General features: G+C 44.3%; 1 protein-coding gene across 1 annotated transcript in view; it reads right to left on the bottom strand.

Moving 5' to 3' along the window:
* Positions 1-257: 257 nt before the first annotated feature.
* CHAC2 (ChaC glutathione specific gamma-glutamylcyclotransferase 2) overlaps positions 258-23,958 on the bottom strand; it is a 33,532-nt gene continuing 9,831 nt past the window's right edge. Inside the window, exons 2-3 of the mRNA XM_088478066.1 lie at positions 6,513-6,548; positions 258-3,970 (exon numbers count right to left, since the gene is read on the bottom strand). Of these exons, the coding sequence (XP_088334192.1) occupies positions 3,587-3,970; positions 6,513-6,548 (420 nt within the window). The 3' untranslated portion in view covers positions 258-3,586. The remainder of the gene's footprint in view (positions 3,971-6,512; positions 6,549-23,958) is intronic.

The following is a 23,958-nucleotide window of genomic DNA, read 5'->3' as shown; positions in this document are numbered from 1 at the left end:
AGCATCCGACCGCCGGGATCGTAACTACATCCGAATTATATTTATAAACTTTACCTTTTATTAAAACACAGTGTGGTGTAAAGAAGCCACAAATTACTTACATTCTACCTGCTCACATCTTATAATATCAAAAGTAGGGATAGGCCAACTCACAGCTAACACATCCATTGGACACACAAAACCCTCAGAAGCAACCTCAGCGCGCCATAGATTCACCACAAATATATATTTTTATTTCCAAAATAAAATAACCTAAATCAGAGAATCAAGGGCAAATATAGCTCTCCATTAAATAAAAGTTTATTATACTAAAATAATTAACGGACATTTGAGAACAGAGATTATTGCAGTGACTGAATTGCTATAGCAGAGGTATTAATGCAAGAATGTGCTTTGTGTTGCCCACATATTATATCTTGTAAACTCCTTGTTGCCAGTATTACGTCTCCTTCCTCCCACGAGGAATGAAGCGCGTTTATTTACCGACAAATAAATATAAGCTTATATCAACAGACAATGAAAGTGAATTGAAACGTAGTCCCAAGCATAGGTTCTGAGGTAAAAAGGTTACCACACAGTCACTGGAACTGCGGAAGCTGAAAGTAAAGGTCCATTAATGACTTCCGAGAAACGTGGGAGAGACTTCAGACCTTTTCCTCCAATAAGGGCAATAACCCCTAAACCGCACTAGTATCAGACTGGAGGATTGGGAAAATAAATGGGTAATTCTTGTGCTTTGCTAATAAAGCAAACATCTCATGTTCTGTTAGAACATGAAGACTTTCCAATAGACTTGCTGGTTTTGTAAAGTGTATTTTGATAGACTAAACTCCTGTTATAGCCATCGTTGTCATTTACAAAGGGAATTTCATCCCCAATTCATATGGACGCAGCATAGTCCTGTGTGATAGTCGAGAGACTATTTACCTAATCTTAAACCTTCCCCCTATGCATAGGTATATTACATCGCTGTACACACTACACAATCCCCTGTGACGACACAATATATGGTTACATGCTTAATGTAACTACACCGCGTCATCCGTCCCATCTGATGTGCAGCACGAGATGCAATTACACAATTCATCAAACAATGATTTGGGTGGAATTGAGGGTACATACTATACGATGGTCGTTGCGATCCATCCTAGATCGCAAGATTAACCAACCTATCATATAGCGTGTACCCAGCTTAAGGCTTCCCACTTTAATGCTCAATTTGACCTAATTTAGACCAAAAATTTGGATGAAACCATCCCTTCTGGCAGCCTCCCTTGACTACACAAGATGGAGGAGAAGGATTGAATTCTGTATGAATTTTACACTCAAATCAGAAAATGCAGCTTGCCATGCGTCTACAGACATTACCTGTTTGTACTAATGGGATCTGGGTAGACCTATTCACTTGCCCCATGATCAGATCAGTATCAGACATGCCCATGAGAGTAGAAGTTACATGACAGCTTTCAGCCTTTGGACCTCATTCAGAGTCGGTCGCAAGCGCTGAGCGCTCGCAACCGGCTCGATGTTTATCCCCTGGGCACGCGCAGCGGCTGCATTGCGCGTGCGCAAGCGCCGGAGCGAGAGAGAAACTCTCTCGCTCCAGAGCTCACTACAAAAGGGCCGGCTGTCGATGTTGATCGACAGCTCGGCCCGTTTTGTAGGCGGGGTGGTTTCACGAAAGGAGGCGTTCCTGACGGAACGCTTGCCGTTTTGTAGGTGGCCGCACTGACATCATCAGTGATGTCAGTGGGGAGCTTCCTGCTCGAACAGAGCAGGAAGCTCCCTGGGGCTTGCGGATGCCGAGACCCAACCTTAGGGTCTCGTTGCAAGCCCCGATGGTCTTGACCATCGTGACCATCCATCACTCTGGTCGGTCGCTAAGCTGTGGGTGGTAACCCACAGCTTAGCTAGCGACCAGGGCGCCGCACTAAAAAAAAAAAAAGCGGCCGCCCTCATTCAGAGAGAGCGATCGCTTCTTGCGACCGCCTCTGAATGAGGGCCTCTGTGTGTTGCCAGCTTCCAACGGTCAGAACTCCAGGGAATATATTTACTACAGTGCGGGTTTTTAGAAGTGGAGTTGTTCTCCACAGCAACCAGATTCTAGCTGTCTTTTAGAAAGTCCTAGATAAATGATAAGTAGAATCTGTTTGGTTGCTATGGGTAAAAACTCCACTTCTAAAAACCCGCACTTTAGTAAATATACTCCAAGGCCTTAATTCCACCTGAGCGCGGAGCACCCTGGATGCAGTTAGTGGCAGGGCAGACCAATCTAAGGCTAGCAAAAGTCATTATTGAGGTTTCATGTAATGTACATTGTAACAAACATTTTTTCCTTTTAAAAATTCCTTCAGGTCTCTAAATCTCTCCACAGGCAGCCACCATCTCTCGCTGATGGGATGCCAGTGACAGGGACAAGGGATTTCAGCAAAGCAGAAGAAGAAAAAAAAAAAAAAAAAGACAGTGTAAAGGATAAATAACATTATGAAATGTGGAAAGAGAAACATTTCAATGATAGTCAAAATTTTATCTCAATGCACAATGGTATGCGAGTATGTGTTACAAGGACCAGATCTACTGGATTTTCTGTTGAACCAGCGAAGAGAATTTGCTTGGCATGATAAATGTTCTCAAGTTATGCTACAGCTCACTTTATATTTCTTCAAGTTGCTTTATCGTACAGTAGTAGGATTTGTGCAAAATAGGACCATTCTGTGCCGTACTCAGGGCTTGATTCAGAGCAGCTCGTAAGCGGCTGCTCATTCGCTCCGAGTGATGTTCGCACATCTGCGCATGCGTATGGGTTGTAGTACGCATGCGCGAACCAGTCAGTGCGGTCGAAAATAGTGTGCTCGCAAAATAGCGAATGCCTGCTAATTTGAGTGACAGAATGAGGCGTTTGTGGGTGGTAACAGGAGAAGATGCTTGAAAACGGGGAGTGGAGATCCGAACGCAGGCGTGCCAAACGGTCAAAACGGGCATTTTAAGGGTGTACATAATTAACAAAGCAGCGTCATTGACCACGTCACTTGGTTGTCTTTTAGCCTGAACTGCTCGCATTATTGCGGTAGGAAAATCCAACCACAAGCACTGCGAGCAGTTCATACGCCTTTCGATGTACTCGATTAATCAAATAAATAGCGGAGATGACGTATGATGCGAGCGGCCAGGGGGCGTTTTTTCCAAAATAGTGAGCGCATGTTTCGTTCGCTCGTTCAGACATAGAGGCGTCAACAGACCGCAAAAGAGCGAGCGCTTAATTTAAATAGACAGCCCCTTTTTCTGAACGAGCGTCCGCAAATAGCGTCCAGCTCTGAATCAGGCCCTCAATTCGTACTTGCCGGATCAGCAAGCACTGAAGATAAAATATACTCCACCTTTTAAAGTGTGGCCTCAATAAATACCATGTTTTAAAAGCTTCGAGGGTTTTAAAACTCGAAAGAAAGCGCTAAACATTTGCATATAAAATTTAAATAAATTTCAATAACTCCTTTAGCTAAGCATAAATAAAAGCTAGACCCTATTGTACACATCTCCCATGTCTACGGATGAAAGTTTGTGGCAATGGCACATATAGCGTCTGAAATTATATACAATTTATATTTTGGTATCTCTCTAGACGTTCCCTCACTAACTTTTCTAAAGAAAAAAGATGCTCGTCTGCATCTTCCGGTACGAGGTTCCTGAGTGAGTTGGCGAGTTCAAACAGGTATTCCGTATTTTTCCCACTGGGCCCGACGGCATTAAAAATCTGTTCTGCGATGTCTTCTAGAGGAGCGGGGCCGAGGTAGTTGGGATTATCACACGTTCCGATATACAGAAGCACGTTGAATGGTTTTATTGAAGGATCTTTCGGGTAAAAGACAACGGTAGTAGTCCGGTAGCCCCCTTTCTCTCGGAAATCGAGGTAGGCTTTCACTTCTTCCTCCTTTCCCTCTGGGAGCCTATAGGCAACGCCCCATACGCAGCCCTGTTGAGATATAAATCAATTATTTTTGAACACGTTAACAAAAAATACTTGCATGGCTTCTCATGGTGCAGCCATATGGCAACTTTCTCGTGGCACAGTGATTGGCATAATGTTCTTGCAGCCCTGTGTATAAGATGCAATCGTGGAACTTTTCGTGTGGCAAAGTGTTGGCACTGCAGCCTTACAGCAAAAGAGCGCTGAGCTTAATGCCCACTAAGGTTGTTGTCTGCAAGACGGTACTATGCAATCACGGACTTGCTTTGAGTTAACAAAACAGGATAATAACAGACAGACATAGAGGTAAGAGGGCCCTGCTCACAAGCTTACAATCTATAGGGAAATAGGCATTGATACACAAGGATAGGTGCTATATATATATTGCAATTTGGTCCGGCCAGAAGGCAGAGCTTCTTGGTGGGCTGCATGATCCAGTCACACAGGAATGTTGGCCAAATGTCAGGGGTATGTGAAGGAAAGACAATATGTGAGGTTATGTGTGGACTGTGGAAGCTATGAAGGTTATGTGGTCAGTTCTGGAATCTGATAAGCTTGTCTGAAGAGGTGAGTTTTCAGGGAACGCTTGAAGGATTGAAGACTAGAGGTAAGTCTTATTGTGCGTGGTAAGGCATTCCATAGAGTGGGTGCAGCCCGAAGAAAGTCATGTAACCGTAAATGGGAGCAAGTAACGCGCGGGGATGAGAGACGCAGATCTTGTGCTGAGCGGAGAGGTCGGGTTGGGAGATATTTTGAGATGAGTGAAGAGATGTATGTTGGTGTAATTCGGTTAATGGCCTTATGTGTAAGTAACAGTATTTTGTGCCTTCCTTATGAATAGAACAATAATATTACTGGTTAATTGTACTTAGTTAAAAAGGTTGCTAGTTACTTTATACCAGTGGTGTAAACAATTTTCAGAACATTTAGTGTTATTTTAAGTGAGCGAGCTATAGATTTATTTAGTGCATTTAAATTTTGCTGTGGACAACATATGTGTAGTTTGTCATTACCTTTACAAGGAATTAAAACTTTTTTCTTTTTTTAAAGATAAAATTATAACAAATAAAGAGTACTTATATTAATTGACATGACTTAAAAGAGTCCTGCTGGGTCTTTATTAAAATTGTAGTTAAACTTGTTGTGCACTTACTGTATCTGGCGATGGGGAACCCTTGCTTCTCTGCTGTGGTGTGGTGTGGAGAACAGGAAGAGAAAAAAAAAAAGTGCTGCCGAAGAGGGAGTGCTGAAGCAATAGTGGACTTCCTACATCCCACTACAATCAAACACTGGACCTGCGAGAACATCCATCACACACACCACCACCACCACCCCAATCCACCTGGGGTACCACATAGGGATTTGCAGAGAGTTGCAGTTTGAAAAGAAGATCAGTGTGCCACAGCAGACGGATAGAAGATGATTGCGTGCTTCAGAACATTGGAAAAGTTTGCAGCCATGTCCTTATGGAACCCACCTTTGTTTCTCTACCACCCTCAAGACAAGAGTATTTTCACCCTTTAAGGATTACTTGGTAGCCACTAATCCTTTCCTACCCCCGCCTTTGCTACCTTTTTATTGCCACGCTACAAGTAGTGTTTAGATTGTACAGATGTGTCCTGCTACATCTTTGGTGAATACGCAGCAAATCGTGCTACGTATGGCGCGAGACGTGCACCCGCTAGCAGAGCGCATTCGCAACTCCATAGGATTGCATGTGCGATCGCAGTGCGCACCATAGGGTACGCTGCTGTGGGTAATTGGAATGGCGCGATGTGTGCGCACGTTTGTAGCGCGATGTAACAGGACACATCTGTATGTTTTATGTATGCTTTGCAGGTTATATGTATTTTATGAATGATTGTATTTACAGTATGTCTTCATTAGAGTTTTAACCATTTGAAATCAAACAGGGTTACTAGATAACGGAAAGCATCTGAAAATTTGAACGAGGACATTGGAAAAGGTAGGTTTCAGGTAACTGTTATTTGCACTGAAACACAATAACATGCGCCGGGTATATTTATGTGGTATTTATGACTGTAAAGCAAAAAAACAAAACAAAAAAAAAAAAAAAAAAAGAAAGAGAATAACACAAAATTAAAAACAAGATACTGCATAAACCATAGCCCTGACAATTGAGGCTTAATATCTGAATAAACATACAAACAGACTGGACATAGGAGGGGGGGGGGGGGAACGGTGCGATAAGGACAACTTTAATGAACTGTAAAGTGCACAGAAAGTGACAGAACAATCAGTGAAACAACAATTAAACGGGGCTGCATGTGAATTTGTTTATCTGCTAGGCAGATTGTGACAGTATTACATTCTGTCTGCCTTTATCTGGGTGACTGGGCTACATACAATATCCAATAGTTCAGTAATGAGCCTGTACCCCAGCATGCATCCATACAACAAGTTGCCTGCTATTTAGTTTAGACCAGCGATTGTTAAAAAGCTGCACATACATCACAAACCCCAGGTCTGTATGGATCACGGAAACAATATCAAACGTTTCTCTCTTAACTGTGCAAGAAATATTTACCTCTGGATCCTCGACCAGTGTGACCACTCTTCCGGGCTATTAAATATAAAACAAAAATGTAAAGGTTATTGGAGTACACCAGATGATCAACAGCATGGTAAATATGCATTTGTTATCTACATACAACTGGAGGGAGCCAAAGTGTGGGCTGAACAAATAGTCATGACAATACAAAGAGCCACTGAAATATGGGATAATGTTGTCATGGGATCGGTATGACATACCACCGGACATAAGCCTGTGGATGCAATACCGACGCCAAAAGGCAGAAGACTGAAGATCCCGACAGGGAAAGTATTTTAACTATCCCTAACCCTCTCCCCCCTCTAACCCTCCCTTAGGGGTGCCTAACCCAACCCCCCCCCCTCCCCCTAAACCTAACCCTCCCGGGGGGATGCCTGTCCCTAACTCCCCCTTTCCTTGGCCTAACCCTAACCTCCCCCCAGGGGTGCCTAAACCTAACCCTCCTGGAGGGATGCCTTTCCCTAACCCCCCTTTCCCTGGCCTAACCCTAAGTCCCCACAGGAGCCCCTAAACCTAACCGTCCCCCCACGCGCGGCTATACGCTCCAGACACCCGGCTTACCTTTGTTCGGTATGCACAGTTGGACTTAGTACCTGATTTAGAGATGGTTTGCATAAATCTCAGACTGTTGGGGGTCTGTGCACGCACAGGACCTGTTCTGCACATGTGCATGTGGGATTGGGGGCGGACACAAGGGCCATTCTACAAAATGGTAGCCTGTCTCCCCCGTTTTGTAGGCATGCCGAGCCCAGGGTCTGTTGTCGGACTTATAAACTTTTTGGACCTGGCTGTCCAGTTCTGATGGCCAGTCTAAGTAGGTTTCAGCTTAAGCAGCCTGGCCAAAAGCAGCAACCATATCGTCCATCTGTAATATCGTCCATCTGAATCAGGCCCTTAATTATTACCTCAGACAGTTTGATTATACCATCTGTGTACAAACATGGATATTTTTAAAACCTGGACTGTTAGGGTGCCTTGAGGACCAAGTTTGGGAAACCCTGGGGCATTACAGGTTGAGTTTCCCATATCCAAATATTCCAAAATATGGAATTTTTTGAGCATGACTAAGATTGTGAAACCTTGCTTTTTGATGGTCCAATGTACACAAACTTTGTTTAAAGCACAAAATGACTACAAATATTGTATTCAATTACCTGCAGGCTGTGTGTATAAGGTGTATATGAAACATAAATGCATTCTGTGTTTAGATTTGGGTCCCATTCCCGAGATATTTCATTATGGTATGCAAATATTCCAAAATACGGAATATTCCGATATCCAAAATACCCCTGGTCCAAAGCATTTTGGGTATGGGAGACTCAACCTGTATCCGGTTTCTCCAGAAAAATTGATGTAAGCCCTGTTTACTGACGCAAAATTAAAGTTTTCCCATTTTTTACGGTTCCCATTTCATTTATGTGAAAAATTATTCTTTAATTTCAAACACGCCCAATTCCCGGTAAGCGTCTGCTTTGACATGACAATAAATAAAGCACAGTGAAAGACACTTAATGTGGCTGGAGTTGACCCAAGTGGAAACGGTTTTGTTCATAGACAACTTTACGTGGCCCATTTGCGCGTCACGTCAAAGCTAAATCTTTTCATGTTGATGTCAGAAGGAAAAACTAATGTCGTCAACAAGGAAATCTTATAATAATAATAATAACAATAACAACAACAAATAATTGGAGTGATCAAACATGCCCTATTCTACGTAACCTATACTAGGTAATACATCTCCCAATAGCCGTATATTCGCTTAGGTGCAGGTCCTGATGGAACACATTTACAAGAACACATCTTTCCTAAACAAGTTGCACTCTGAAAAGAGCGATACGTCCAACTCTGTACCGACTGAAATATTTTTATTTTCTGTATTAAAAAAAACAAATTTCCAAACATAGGACCTGATTCAGATCCGGTCGCTAGATGCGGCCGCTCGCTCCCAGCGTATGCAAATTCAGCTAAGTGATGTCTAAGCAAGCGATCGCACGGCAAGGCATAAGCATGCCCACTATGTATTGTCGTGTGATCACTTTGTGTTTACAGATGCCCACCCAGCCTGTCTTTAGCCGCCCACTAGCGAACGTCATCTCCAGAAAGTATATACAACCATCGGTACATCGGGAACCATCGGATCAGACCGCAGCGCTTGCGGTTGACTGTACCCCACCGCAAGCACTGTGAGCACTTCAGTATACAATTCAACTAGGTGACGTGTACTATGACGCTGCCTGTTAATTATGCACGAGACTGTGAAACGGCGTTGAAACACTCAGGCACGCCTGCGTTCGCAACTCCACTCCCCCGTTACTACTGCCCTGCCCCTGTTACCACCCACAAACGGCCTCTCCTGTCACTCATTCCACTGGTCTGTCTTTGCTGGGCGAGCGAGCGCTTCCCTACCGCTCGGATTAGTTCGCGCACTGCGATGTATGCGCAATTGCATAACATCGGCCGCGTACGAGCGAGCGGCTGCTTGCGAGAGGGTCTGAATCAGGCCCATATTCTAATTGAAGCCATTAAGTCTGACTGTGTTTTTCAAATTCTAAAATGCATGAAAAATTATGCATCTAACTTAATGTGCTACAATAGTGCAGGATAAGCAGGCAACCAGCCTTAGCATTTAGCTACATATTGGATGGGATCTTCCATACTGTAGGTTTGCTGGCGATAGTATAAGATGCCTCCTATATAACTTAGCAGCGCTTGTGTGGGTGAAACTTGTATGAATTATGTTTTATAAATAGAGTGTGTAATTATGACTATGCAAAATTATTATAATCTAAAGAGGATGTGATTGTATAAAAGGTTAAAAAAAACCTCCCCCACAAAAACCCAGCTTCAAAAGAAAAACTAAAAAACACAAACATATTGTAACATTCATTAAGAGATTAACATTTGACACACGTGTTGCTGGTAGCTTCTGTGATCTATTGTTTGCGCATAGCACTTCTATCAGTGATGCTCAGTCAGGTCAGGGGAAGCATCGGTGACACACATGGTGTTTTAGCTGGGGAGCCTGGGGGTCGTATAACTTATAGCAAACTGCCGAAATAACTACTGCTTGGAAGTACTAAAATATAGGCTTTGGGACATACGGAACATAAACAAACAAACAAAAAAAAAGCCAAGGTCAATCGTGCAACACTTTGCTCAATTCACACTGCATTGTCGTGTGAAATAACCATAAAGCTGGGTACACATTAAACTTGCAAATGATGCAATATCGTCATCGATTTCCCCTAAACTCCCGGACTAACGATATAGAGCATACACACTGTGCATTTTACCAACAAACAAATGATATATTATATACATCGTTTGCTCGCCAAAACACATTAGGACCATCTTAAAGATTTCTGCTAAATTTAAATAGGGGGCTGTACTATGAGACACAGATGCATGCATACATCAGTGAGATCCGTGCATGCATCTGTGTAAAAGCTTGTAAAGTGTTCAAATAAAAAAAATGACGTGGGGGGTCCCCCCCTCCTTAAAAGCAGAATAAGCCCTGAACTTTTCAGAGCCAGTCCTGGTTTTCTATTACGACAAACAAAAGACATAGGGGTCCCCCAGACCTGGTTTTCTATTACGGCGAACAAAAGACATAGGGGTCCCCTGTATTTAGCACAGCCAGCACTGAGCTCAGCGAGCAGGTCCTGGTTGTGAAAATACAGGGGACAAAATGAGTAGAGGTCCCCTGTATTTCCCATAACCAGCAGCGGAATTTTTTTTACTGATAAGCATTGTAGACTTTATATGTTGGAACATTGGTTCCAGCGCATATTTATGTAATTATATTCTACACTGGACAATATGAACGATTTGTCGTTCCGATGCGTTGGAATCGGGCAAATCGTTAAAAGATATCGTCTAGTGTGTAGGGGCCTTTAGACTGAAACCTGACAGAAAGGATTATATTATCTTTTCTCTCTTTTAGCACACTACCCACTCTTTCTCCTCCTCTCGCACCCCCTCTTACACCTAAGTCCTGGGTCTGATCCGTGATTTGGGACATGCTTCCAAACTGGGTCAGACCCGGGACAAAACCCTTTCATGCTCATATACACTGCCCCTTAACCCGGATCCTTCCTGGGAACACCCTGGAAGCTACCCATGTTGGATTCCCGGGTCACTGGACTCAAGTTTTTCTTTATTTTGCCCCTTTTACTAAAAGCCCCAACCCAGGTCGACCCAGCAGTAACCAGAGTAGAAGCAGCAGTGTTATACCCCTTTTCCACTTGCTCCATTAGTGCCGGGTCAGGCCTCCTGTCTATAAGGGGTCTCAGCCAGGTTGCGACCTGGTCCACAGATATAAAAGAGGTATTACTCTCGCTCTTCTCTCTCTCTCATCTGCACTTGATTTTATTATAGAACCTTAGCATTACCTCTTCATCTCTACAATTGTACTGTTTGGGACGTCTTCACCTTCTATCCTCTACAAAATGTTTTTATTTCTCTATGTGGCCTGTGTGTTATGCAGAAACCTTATGGGGGGGCGACTCAATTCAGTGCGATGTTGAATAGTGCCAGGAATGAGTTCCCAGGGCTAATCAATTGGCCGCGTTTTTAAGCCAGACTAGAGGATTTCCGCTCGCACCCTTCTGAGGTGTGAACAGAAATCTGTCTAAATTAGTGCGGCAATACTGGTTTTGGGCTTAGCGTGTGTCTGCTAACAGCATTGTAGACGGCACTTTAGTCGGAGAAAGCAGGTTACCGCGACTAAACACCAGGCAATAGGCGCCCCCGACTTGAGTGCAGGGCGCGATGGGGACAAGTGAATAGCTCCGGGAACCTGTTCCTGGTGCTTTTCGACATCCCACTGAATTGAATCACCCCCTATGTGACATCACTGACTCTAGTGAGAGGGGTCAGAGTTCAGACCGACTCATTATATTCCTGTGTGATAACTTTTTATAATTCTTATTATGTACTGAGACCATGTGACTGGGGAGGCCACTGGAGAACACTGAGCTCAGTCATGTTTATAGGGCTAGCTTGAAAAAGACATGTGCTTTGTGACGTGGTGCATTATCTTGCTGAAAGTCATCATTAGAAGATGGATAGTCTCTGATCATAAAGAGAAGCACATGGACAGTAACAATACTCAGGTAGTTTGTGGCATTTATATATTAAGTGGCGGATTGTGTACCGAGAAAACATTCTCCATACCGCTATACCACAACCAGCCAGAATTAATGCCACAAGGCAGAATGGATCCATGGACTCATATTGTTTATGCCAAATTCTGACCCTACCATCTGTATGTGGCAGCAGAAATGTGTATTCGTCAGACCAGACATTTTTGTCCGACCTTCAACCATCCAGTTTGGATGTTCTATGCCCACTGTGGCTTCCCGTTCTTAGCCAACAGGAGTGGTACCCGGTGTAATGGTTACTTGTCTTGTCCGTTTGAACCAGTGTGGACAGTCTCCTCTGACCTCTCATTGACCAGGCGTTTTTGCCTATGGAACTGTGTATCATTCTCTGTGAAAACTCTAGAATGGAAACTCTGGCCTGAGAATTACAGCTTCTGAGATACAACTTCTGAGATACTAAACCCACCTCGTCTGGCACCAGCAAGCATTCCACAGTCAAATTAATAGCTACACCAACAACTGAACCTCTTGACCATGTCTGCATGCTTTTATGGATTGAGTTGCTTCCACTTGACTGCAGCAAGCGTGCCGAATAAAGTGGCCGCTGAATCAGTACATACAATGAAGGCAGTCATTAAGTGGTACAGTACGGACAGACCACTGTATGAATGTATCAAATAAATTCACTAGGAACCAGTGCATTGGCTGTTGGCTCAGCTTACAAAACTTCTCCCTTCAGTTGGTGAACAAGACTGGAAAATAATAATAAAAAAAAAAAAAAAAGTAATGTGCTAAACAAACAAATAAGGAGTTTTATAACCATCATAAAAACACAAAAACTCACTATAGTTCAGTGAGGCCAGGAATTAAATCACTGGCAAGGTTGTAAATGCAGATTAGATTGCATTGTAATCTATATTTAATGGGACAATATAAACATACGTATTTCTGGATGTTAAATATGTTTAGGTACAAGAAAAAAAGGATGTTTCTCTCTGTGATAACATGTGCCTATTTCCGTGTATAAATCAGTGTTAACTAAACGGAAGGAGACTTGTGTTCTGTCACGGAGGGAGCTGGACACGTTTTCCATATTTAATATTTAATGGGGGCAGGCAAATTGCTGCGAATTTCAATTGAGTTTGGCCTTCACTCAACATTGCTACTGCAAGTACTAGGCTATGCCAGCCAGGGCCGGAGGCACTATAGCAGGGAGACCTGCAGCAAGAGGGTTCCCCAACCATTGTGTACAACTAGACCAAGGCCAGTCAGCATGGGACTGTGGGCCTGATTCAGACCCGCTCGTAAGCGTCTGCACGCTCGCTCTGAGCGAAGGTCGCACAACTGCGCATGCGTATGGTTCGCAATGCGCATGAGCAAACCAGTCATTGTGGTCGGAAATCGTGCGCTCATAAAACAGCGAGGGGCTGCTATTTTGAGTGACAGGATGTGCCGTTTGTGGGTGGTAACGGGGGAAGGTGCTTGAAAATGGGGGAGTGGTTGTGCGAACGCAGGCGTGCCTAACGGTCAAAAGGGCGTTTAATGGGAGTGCATAATTAGCAAAGGAGCGTCATAGATCACGTCACTTGGTTGTCTTTTAGCCTGAACTGCTCGCAGTGATTACGGGAAGTAATTCCTACCTCAAGCGCTGCGAGCAGTTGAGACGCCGTTCGATGTTCCCGATTAATCTAATAAAAACAGGAGATGACGTGATTTGCGAACGGCAAAGGGGCGTCTTGAAAAAATAGCGAACGCATTTAGCGGACGCTCGCACAGACATAGAGGCGTCCTCACACCGCAAAGAGCAAGTGCTCAATTTAAATATCCGGCCCCTTTTTGAAAGCGAGCGGCCGCAAATAACGTCCGGGTCTTATTCAGGCCCTGTATTCCCTTGGGAGAGTGGGCCAGTTCTTCCCACACACTTTAGCAGTGGGTATACGGTAATAAGTTGTTTAATATAATAACGTTGATTTTTTTTTTTTGGGTGAACTACAGGTCCCAGCCATGGCATGCTTGCACTTGGAGAAACTGGCATCCAGGGCCTGCTGGTACCAACATGCAGTCCACATGTAACAAAAAAAACAAAACAAAACAACTCAACGTGAAACAGTATTTTTATTAAACAAAAACTCCCGACAGAACCTTCATTTATGCTTTTCTTAAGCTGGGTACACACCAGACGATAAATTGGGCGATTTGACGATATTAGATGAATTGGAACGACAAACTGTCCATTGTCCAGTGTGTACGCACTATTGTGCGCTGTGTATGTGGGGTGTATGTGCTTTTCAAGACTTAAAATTGTATTTAAAAAAAAAAAAAAAAAAAAAAAAAGAGTAAAAAGAAAATTTCTTCACCTCATCATGGAAATTGCAAGTGGTTGTGGACCATAATATAAGCTTAGAAATCACAGTTAAGAGTTGGTTAGAACATGGGAAGAAATATTCCAACTTTAACCATATGAGAAGAGTCATTGCTGGTCTCATTATGACCAAGGGCTACCTATCCTAACGGAACGCCAATAATGAGGTCACCATGTTTTTCAGGATACACAGAGGGGGTTGGGTATGAAATCCCAAAAGACCGAAAGCAGCATCCCGATGCGGAGAATCCCGACAGGGAGAAGCAAGTACCCTATCCTTCCCTCCTTAACCCCCAGCTGTAACTCTCCTGTTCTGCACCCTAACCCTCTCTACCCCACACCTTAACCCGTTAGTGCCTAAACCTAACCCCCCCTCCTCCCCTTAGTGCCTAACCCCCTCCTGCGCCCATCTGCATGCCGGCTGTCGGGATCCCGGCGTCAGCAACTCCCCTCCTGTCAGGATTCTGGCGCCGGCATCTTGTCCCCGGTTCGGGATACCAGCGCCGGGATTTCGTCACCCGGCATGCCAATGGTCTCATGATTCTGGATACATGTGTCCAAAGATACTACAGTACTTTAGAAATTTACTTTAAATCAGACAACTGGCCATACAAACTTGGCAAATCTCAGTCTAAAAATTACGCTGAAACCAAACCTTTGAGTCATAGCGCGGTATTAAATTGTCTTAGCGCGCCCGATCTCCCATCTAAAGTGACAGGAGATCGCAGGGCACTATTCAATTGATACCCATTTTCACGTTGATCACGCCCATAGAGGTCGGGATTAGTTGCGTACATGGCTAGCCCCCACCAAAGTGCTGGGTGCGATCGCAAAAAGTGCTGTTTGGGCGCTAAACAGGCCGGTACGAGCTGAAATGGTGCACCGGCAGCTGATCGCGCCATACAGGAGCAACAATTGAATAGCTCCTGTTGGGAGCGTAAAGGGGCGAAACAATTGAATGTGGCCCAAAGTGTTCCCACCAGGCTGTTTAAGTTTAAGTGCCCCGCTTGATTTTAAAGTGGCAAAATGTGCTCTATCCTTATAGCGGCACCCTGCTACAGCAGCCTGCCCTGTGCTGTTCCCATCCATGGGCCGCAATGCAGGGGGTAATAGATGCTGCGGTTACCGAACGAACGCCGCAGGGTGATAAGATGCAATATGCGCATGCCATCTATTCACAGAGAGGGGAGAGCTTGGGGGAAGCCCAGCACCTCTGTAAGTGCCCCCAAGAGTGTCAAATTGGGGACGTGTCAAGAGGACAAACCTCCCCCTCCCCCCGGTCAGCCATGTCCCCATTTTGGTGAAGCCCTGCCCATAACTGAAAGCCCTGCCCGCTGTCTGGAATGAAGACTTATGCTGCCCATCCACTAGCAGACCTCAAAACGACTGCACGATTAGGACATTGTAATCGTGCAGCCGTTTGTCAGTCTGTGCTGTGTCTTCACTGAACGAGCAGTGTAGGCACATCAATCATCTGCAAACATGCTAAACCTGACGTTATCTTCAGGTTGTCCAGCATGTTCGCCCGATGATAGATGTCTAAGCAACCAGCGGGAGCGCGCATCGCTGGTCATATTAGACATTATTGCAAACAATTGAATGATAACGATATTGTTATCGTTCAATCGCTCACTTTAATCTTCTAGTGGATGGCCACCTTAAGTCAATTCTATCTAGATCTGGATGTGTATATTCCATTGCTCGTTAAAAGGACAATGCTACCTTTAGTGAATTAAATATGGCCTCCAACGTACAGCATATAGCCCCTTTGTTACACGAAGCATGCCCCAGATCTCAGCGCAAGGAGGACTAAAGACTGTCTACAGTGTTCTCATTCTGCCTGTATTTATTGTCCATCAGAGCAACCGCCTGCTTACATTCATTCTACACAGATCTCTAATAACGTTGCTCAAAGGCATCACACGGTCGGCTTAATGGCTAGCATTGCTGCCTCACAGTACTGAGGTTCTGGGTTCGATTCCCACCAAGTCTCTGTGTGGAGTTTGTATGTTGTTACTGTGTTTCCTGTGTGCGCTCTGGTTTCCACCAACAATCCAAAAACATACTGATAGGTTAAATGGCTTCTGGCAAAATAATTATCCTGCGTGTACATGTGTGTATGTGTGGTAGGGAATATAGATTGTAAGCTTCATGAGGCAGGAACCGATTTGAATGGGTAAATATTCATTGTAAAGCGCTGTTGAATGTGTGTGCACTATATAAATGACTGGTAATACATAATAAATATCAGGGACAAGAGACAGTCATTTCATGTCTTCATGTAGTGTAACTGCGCGTCCGACTTGTATGCGGCTCTGTGTTGGCCCAAGATTTAGTGGAATAAAGCAAACACAAAAAGGTTTAAAATACACAAATGAAGATTTGCGATAGCCAATCCAGTAGACTTAGGGTCTCATTCAGAAGCGCTCGCAAGCGGGTCGATGTTTCCTAAATGCGCACGATGGAGGCGCCTAAATAACGACGGGGTAGCCGTCGTTATGGGTCTCGCACCAAAGGGGGCGTGCTGTCGATAGTGATTGACAGCACGCTCCCTTTGGTGGGCGTGCCGGGGGGCGTGGCTGCCCAGACGGAGGCGTTCCCATGGGAACGCCTACCGTCTGGGTCCGGCCCCACTGACATCACTAGTGATGTCAGTGGGAGTGATTTTGGCTCTGATAAGAGCCAAAATCACTCCAGGGCTTGCGGCAACGAGACCCTACCCACAAGGGTCTCGTCGCAAGCCCGATGGTCGCGATGGTCTTGACCATCGCGACCATCATCATGGACGCACGCATAAGCTGTGGGTGGTAACCCACAGCTATGCGAGCGTCCAAGAGGCCGCCTCGCAAAAAAAAAAAAAAAACACGCCCTGATTCAGAGCGTCCGGCTCTGAATCAGGCCCTTAGTGTGTGATTACAATAAATTTTTTGCATTGATAAGAATCTATACTCCCACAATATTACTGCAGCTATCCAAATGATCAGTGGTTATCTGATGACGTGGAAAACAACTAGTATATAGAGAATAAGAACATAGCGCAAAAATATTGTGGAAATGTGAGCTACTACACGTATTGGTTCAAACTTATACATTTGTTTAAAAAAAATTTGAGTCATGACATATTAGAACATGCCTCTATCATGTAAGGAGATTCTGGTTTCCTCTGGTCTTTCATACTTCATTATTACCATCCCATTGGACAAATAAGTTGGACACTTCAACAAAGGAGTACAACATTCACCCCAAGCGGGACGGCACGAAGCTGCTGGAATTTATCATCTCACTACAACTTCTCCCCATCAGCGGGACTGCGCAGAGGCCCTGATTCAGAGCCGGACGCTCTGACAGAGCGTTCGCTCTGAATCAGGGCCGGGAAGATGGTCACAATGGTCAAGGCCATCGCGATCATTGGGCTTGCAACGAGACCCTTCTGGTAGGGTCTCTTTGCCGCAAGCCCCAGAGAGATTTCGGCTCTAACAAAGCCGAAATCTCTCCCACTGACATCACTCGTGATGTCAGTGTGGCCGCCCCCAAATGGAGGCATTCACATGGGAACGCCTCCGTTTGGGAAGCCACTCCCCTGGCCCACCCACCAAAGGGGGCATGCTGTCACTCAACATTGACAGCACTCCCCCTTTGGTACGAGACCCGAAGCAGCGGCTTGCTCGTCGCTATCCGGGCCTCGCGCATGCGCACGACGGAGCCCGCTCCGTCGTGCTCATGCGCTGTGGGCCACCATAGACCCGGTTGCGAGCTCTAAGCGCGTGCAACCGGGTCTGAATCAGGCCCAGAGTTACAGGGATTTACCACAATCTAAGGACCGCTACTTATGGATGGTATGGATATTTAATTTTGGACAGAGTTATTTATTTAGACCTGCAGGACAGGTCCATTACCAATACCAGGGACATAACCTATGGGATTTATCATGCTCCTTACACATATATTCCTTTTATTGCTCTGAATTTATTCAGTATTTTTATTCACATGTTCTAATATGTCAGGACTCAAATTTTTTTTAAATACATTTATAAGTTTGAACCATTACGTGTAGTAGCTCACATTTCCACAATACTTTTGCGCTGTTCTTATTCTATATATACAAAAAGGTTTAACCTGACATTATGTAGAAGATTTATCACTTTGCACTTGATAAGTATCATATACCTACATGAGAGCTGGTGGCCAACCACTAAGGCAAAGACTTAATGCGTCATACCAATACAACGATGGGGGATCTACATACATGCCCAACACTGTTGAGTTTTAAGTCTGCCAAGGGGGAGCCGGATCGCATGAACCTTTGGGATGTCAGGGGATTTCCCCTGTTTATTTCAGACTCAAAAAGTTATTCATAGGTGTAGGGAACATAGCGGGGTTGAGGGGAGGAGGTTAGGGACCACGGGGGGGGGGGGAGGTTTAAGCACGTAGGGGGGAGACTTAGGTTTAGGCACTGACGGGGAGGGTTAGGGTGCGGGGTAGGGAGGGTTAGGCTACAAAAAGGAAGGGTTAGGGGGAAGGTAAGTATACTTAACTGACCCCTTTTGGGATACCAACCAACGGGATGCCGCTGTCGGTATTCTGACAGGAGGCATCCCAACAGCCGCCATTACATACCCATTCCCTAATGGAAGATTTGGTTCTCTCCTGTGCTGCACAAAGTATCTCTCCATTAGGGAATTCAGAATTAAAAATTGAGGAAAGCACTCACATTTGGACTCCCCTGGTAGACCATAGATAAATGAGGGACACTAAGCATATTGAATATTGGCTTATACTGAGCTCATATGTTACTTAAGCAAATAACATCAAAGTATGGCCGGTGTCATGTACAAAATGCTGGGCTGCATATTAGCTCACTGTCACTCGCCTGATGACCCCCTGCCAAACTCGCTCACAAAGATCCAGAAATTCAGCACCCTACTCGGATATAAGCCTAATGTGGACCAAAGTAAAATTCTGGACTTAGGGCCTGATTCACTAACGATCATAACTGCAAATGTAATAGCGATTACGCACGCGGTTCAACTACGATAGTATGCTAATCCATTGCGATCGCTATGCTGCCGCAGCAGCACTACATAAGGACGCCCACTTTACCTTACACACATCAGTAATGTTTAGCAAGACTGTGAAAGCATCAGTACAATTGAGTACCATTGCAGCCTCACACACACTTGCACAAGGTCAGACTTTACTCAGAAATTACTAACCTCATCGCACGCTATGAGTCCTCAAGCTGAGTACGTCATGCACTCCCCTGCAACGGCGTTCAACGCACTGGCACGCCTGCGTTTCCCCGACCAGCCCCCGTCACCACCCACAAACGGCATTTCCTGTCAATGTCTCTGCGATGGTTTGCCTAGTCACTGCGATCACAGTCCTGATTGCAGTGGCAGGTTTGCGCACTGTGATGCATGCGCAGCACGCCACAATCGGCCGATTGCTTGCGTAATTGCAGTTGCGATCGGTAATGAATTAGGCCCTTAAACTTCACCAAAACCTATCAACACCATACTTCAATGTAAGTGCCAAGCCTCAGGTACTTCGATACATGGGCACTACACCAAATTTTTGTAACCAATTACACCACAATGTTTTATTAAATTCAAGCAGGACTTAAGGCATTGGTGTAAGGTATTCATATTAGAGACTGGGTGAAACATCTCTGGTAAGAAGAACTTACTCACCTGCCCTCTTTAGTAGTTTTTAACCTTACCAGCTAAGGTCCTTGAGCATTATTTAGACAAATTTCATGACCTGCTCACTGGTTTTGTGTGTGGGGTCAGGAAACAGAAATAAATCAGCCTCCCACATCCTTCACACATGTAATAGCGGCCTGGACCTCAAGAAGTACTACCTGGTCACTCAACTTGTGCAGATCATCTGAGTGGGCATCACCACAGGAAAAGTAAGATAAGGTTAGGCGGAGAGTTAGGGTTAGGAAACTTACCTACTTGCAGCTGTTGGTATTCTGACCACCAAGATCCCATACCCAACCATTCTCCAGGCTAGATTCCAGATTGAGTAAGTTCATTGTCACTTTATATAGTAACCTTAATGCCCCTACCTATTATGGGATGTACATGAATCAATTAGAAGGAATTTGAAGACATTTTCAAGATCAGGATTTAAGAGAATGCCTTCAAACACTATTTTCGGTAGCACATTGTACCCAATAAGATCCACACCTTCTCTCCTGTCTTCTCTAATTTGTGCTTGAGGAACTGCACACAAGCTGCATCCTCCCGACAAATGTGATGGTGTGGTCATACACCAGCCCCTCATTCACGCAATAAAGGGTATTTTAATTTCTAACTTCCCAGAATACTTCTGGATTCCTTTATTAGTCCCAAAAACATGCAAGTAAATGTATCCACCACATGTCATTTAGCAGGTCTGAAGAGACCACCACAGAGCAGGATATAAGTTGAAGTAATTCCTTTAGGGCCTGATTCAGAGCCGCTCGCTATTTGCGGTCGTTCGTTTAAAAAAAAAGGGGTGGCTATTCAAATGAACCGTTCGCACTTTGCGGTCTGTTCACGCCTCTAAGTCTGAACGAGCGAGCAAAACTTGCGTTCGAAATTTTGAAAAATACGTCCCCTGGCCGCTCGCATCATACGTCATGTCCGCTATTTATTAGATTAATCGAGTACATCGACCAGCGTATGAACTGCTCGCTATTCTTGTGGTTGGTTTTTTCAACCTCTATTTTGCGAGTAGTTCTGACTAAAAAAAACCCAAGTGACGTGGTCGCTGACGCTGCTATATTAATTATGCACACCCATAAAACGCCCGTTTTGACCTTTAAGCACGCCTGCGTTCTGAATTCCACTCCCCGTTTTCAAGCACCCTCCCCTGTTACCACCCACATACGCCTCCTACTGTCACTCCAAATAGCAGGCATTCGCTATTTTGCAAACAAACGAGTTTCGGCCGCACTGACTGGTTTGCGCATGCGTAATACAATCCGTACGCATGCGCAGTTGTGCGAACATCGCTCAGTGCGAACGAGCGGCCGCTTACGAGCGGCTCTGAATCAGGCCCTTAGAACGGAAGTCATTGATGCTAATGACTAAAATGAGGACTTTGTAAACATGGCACACTGGTAGGACCTAAGTAATGTACTTGGTGCGTTTTGTCAACAGATGAAGTTTCCACAAAGAAACGCGTCACGAAATGCTACTTTGAAACTTTCACTGGACCGCTATTTAGAAAATCATCAGCTTCGTAATGAGTAATAAATGTTTCCCCATTTTGCAATTCTTTTCTTACAGAAATGGGGTCACACTGTACCTATTAACACGTGGAAGTTTGGAATGCGAAGGGGTATGGGATAAAAACTTAATTTAACTTGTGCAGTTGTGTGCAAATTAATGCATAAGTCATATCACATGATTTACCCTATTAGTTTAAATGCAATTTATGTTTTTTTTTTTGTTCTTTAAATGGAAATATCTATAAAAAAAAAAAAAAAAAACACCCTAGAACAAATCTGTGCTCAAAATTCAAAACTAAGGGGCATATACAGTTAGCCGCAGGGTTTATGTGGTAATCCATGGGTTACTACGCATTGAATGAGGGTTTACCACACAGATAAAATGCAGAATAACTGAATAGCTCTGGTCATGGAACCTGGCATTTAATCCAGCGCCTAATTGGATATGCCTCTCAGACGATAAATATTATGCCACCATGCTTTTTTTGGGGACTAGGAAACTCAAGTCCATTTTGTTTGCACAGTAGTCAAAGTGCTTATTTTTTTATCAGTTCGTGTGACATTTGGCATTTAACGATGTAAATATCCTGCAATAGGACAACATCTTTTGAATTATTTCCTCAAACTTATTTTCTGCACAGACGGTGTCATGGTTAGCATTACTGCCTCACAGCACTGAGGTCATGGGTTCGATTCCCACCATGGCCCTACCTGTGCGGAGTTTGTATATTCTTCCTGTGCTTGCGTGGGTTTCCTCCGGGTGCTCCGGTTTCCTCCCACACTCCAAAAATATACTGGTAGGTTAATTGGCTCCCAACAAAAATTAACCCTAGTGTGTATGTGTGTGTGCATGTGATAGGGAACATAGAGTGTAAGCTCCACTGGGGCAGGGACTGATGTGAGTGGCCAAATAGTCTCTGTAAAGCGCTGCGGAATATGTGTGCGCTACTTAAATAACTGGTAATAAATAAATAAAATAAATAAATTTTCTAGCATTCAAAGAAAGGCAAACCCGTTCAACATCCAGGGGAACAGTTAAGGCACACATCCACTAGACGATTAAATTGAGTGATGGAACGAGATCTTTAGAAAATCGTTTGCAGATTGTTTAAAAAATGTGTAAACCGACCAGCTATGCGCGCTCCCGGTGGTCGTTTAGACATCTATCATCGTACAAATATGTTGTACAACCTGACAATATCGTCAGGTTCAACGGGTTTGCAGATTATTGATGTGCCTGCACTGAACGACTGCTCATTCAGTGCAGGCTCATCATAGACTGATAAACTACTGCACGATTACAATGTCGTCTAGTGGATGCGTGCCTTTAATATCACTGTATAATTTAGTTCCACTTTAAAAAGAATTCCACCTAAAACTAACAGTGTAGTTTTGTAAGGAGGTCATAGCACAAAGTTATACATCAGTGGTGCTACCCAGAAGAACAGCCAAGCACTGCAAAGACCCCACGACATCAACTGTCTGTGCAACCCAAGGAAACGATAGCAGAAAATAGGAGCTCAATAACCTTTTCATTTTAGCTTTTCTGAAAGTGCCATTCCTCCGAAAATGAAAGATACTGTGTAGGGATGAATGAGAGGAGTGCAGAGAAGTGGCATTCGGTTATCCTACATATTTCATCTAATTACATCTGAAAAACGTTAGCCTTTAATATATTAGTACGGGATGCAGTATTGATGTCGACAATGACTCTGTAGACACTGGAGAGCCAGCGCCGGGATAGTTAAAATGTTACTTACAGATGTGTCTTCACACATTTAGCCGCAATAACGCTACGCAGCGCGACTTTCCTGGCGTGAGTGAGCCGCCAGGTCCCGTGCTACTTTGCTAGCGTCAGGGATATTTTTTAGCCAAAAAATACGTCTAAGAGGCATATTCAATTCCAGGCGAAAAGTCCCGTAGTTTTCGGCCACATCGCTGGTTTTCAATGTGAAAAAGTATTGCGCGCTTGCCTGCTTATCCCCGTATTCAATTAGAAATTGGCGAAAACGGGACCCGGCGAAACTAACAGGCGAAAAGTGCTGTCAGATTTGGGGAAATCAGCCTGACACCCCCCAAAAGATACACTGACATTGGGGGTCACTCTAGATGCCCCTGAATAGCCCTGCTGAAGGTATTTGGGGGACTTAAATGCTCTCAATAGCTTGTATTTAGTGTCTTTGCATAAGTGCAGAAGAATAGCATTTAGCTGTTTTTTTGTTGAAAATAAGTAGTCCCAGCAAATTTGGGGAACCTGAAAATGGGTGCAAGCATAGTTTTAGGTTGTTAAAGTGAAGTTTTAAAAATCCACCTGCCGCAAGCACCTGCTAACGTTAAAACACCTAGGGCATACTTGGGGACCCCCTTGGAGTTCATTTTCGCTAGTTTTTAAGTTTGTCCCTCAACTTTGGACTTTTTCGCCCCCAAAATTAAAGTACTTTTTTGGGGTGATCTAAATAATTTTTTAGACTTTTTTTTTCATGCAGTTTACCTTTGGGGGGACCAAGGGTGTAGAGGGGTTCCCGCAGCTTTGCACCCCAAAACAAAAAAAAGCACTTTTTTTTACACCTATTCAGAGGCAAAACTTTTTCGCAGGTCCCATTGCATTGAGTTTCCGAACAGTCAAAAAGTCTTCGCGTTTGAAAACGAATGGAAACTTTTCACAAGGCGAAATGACGTCACTCGCGATACTTTTCAGCAGAAACAGACTTTTCGCACCTAATTGAAAACAGTCCCAAG

Source organism: Taudactylus pleione, unplaced genomic scaffold, assembly GCF_031769625.1.
Source record: "Taudactylus pleione unplaced genomic scaffold, aTauple2 ptg000206l, whole genome shotgun sequence".
Taxonomy (NCBI): domain Eukaryota; kingdom Metazoa; phylum Chordata; class Amphibia; order Anura; family Myobatrachidae; genus Taudactylus; species Taudactylus pleione.
This window is presented reverse-complemented; position numbering and strand designations above follow the sequence as displayed.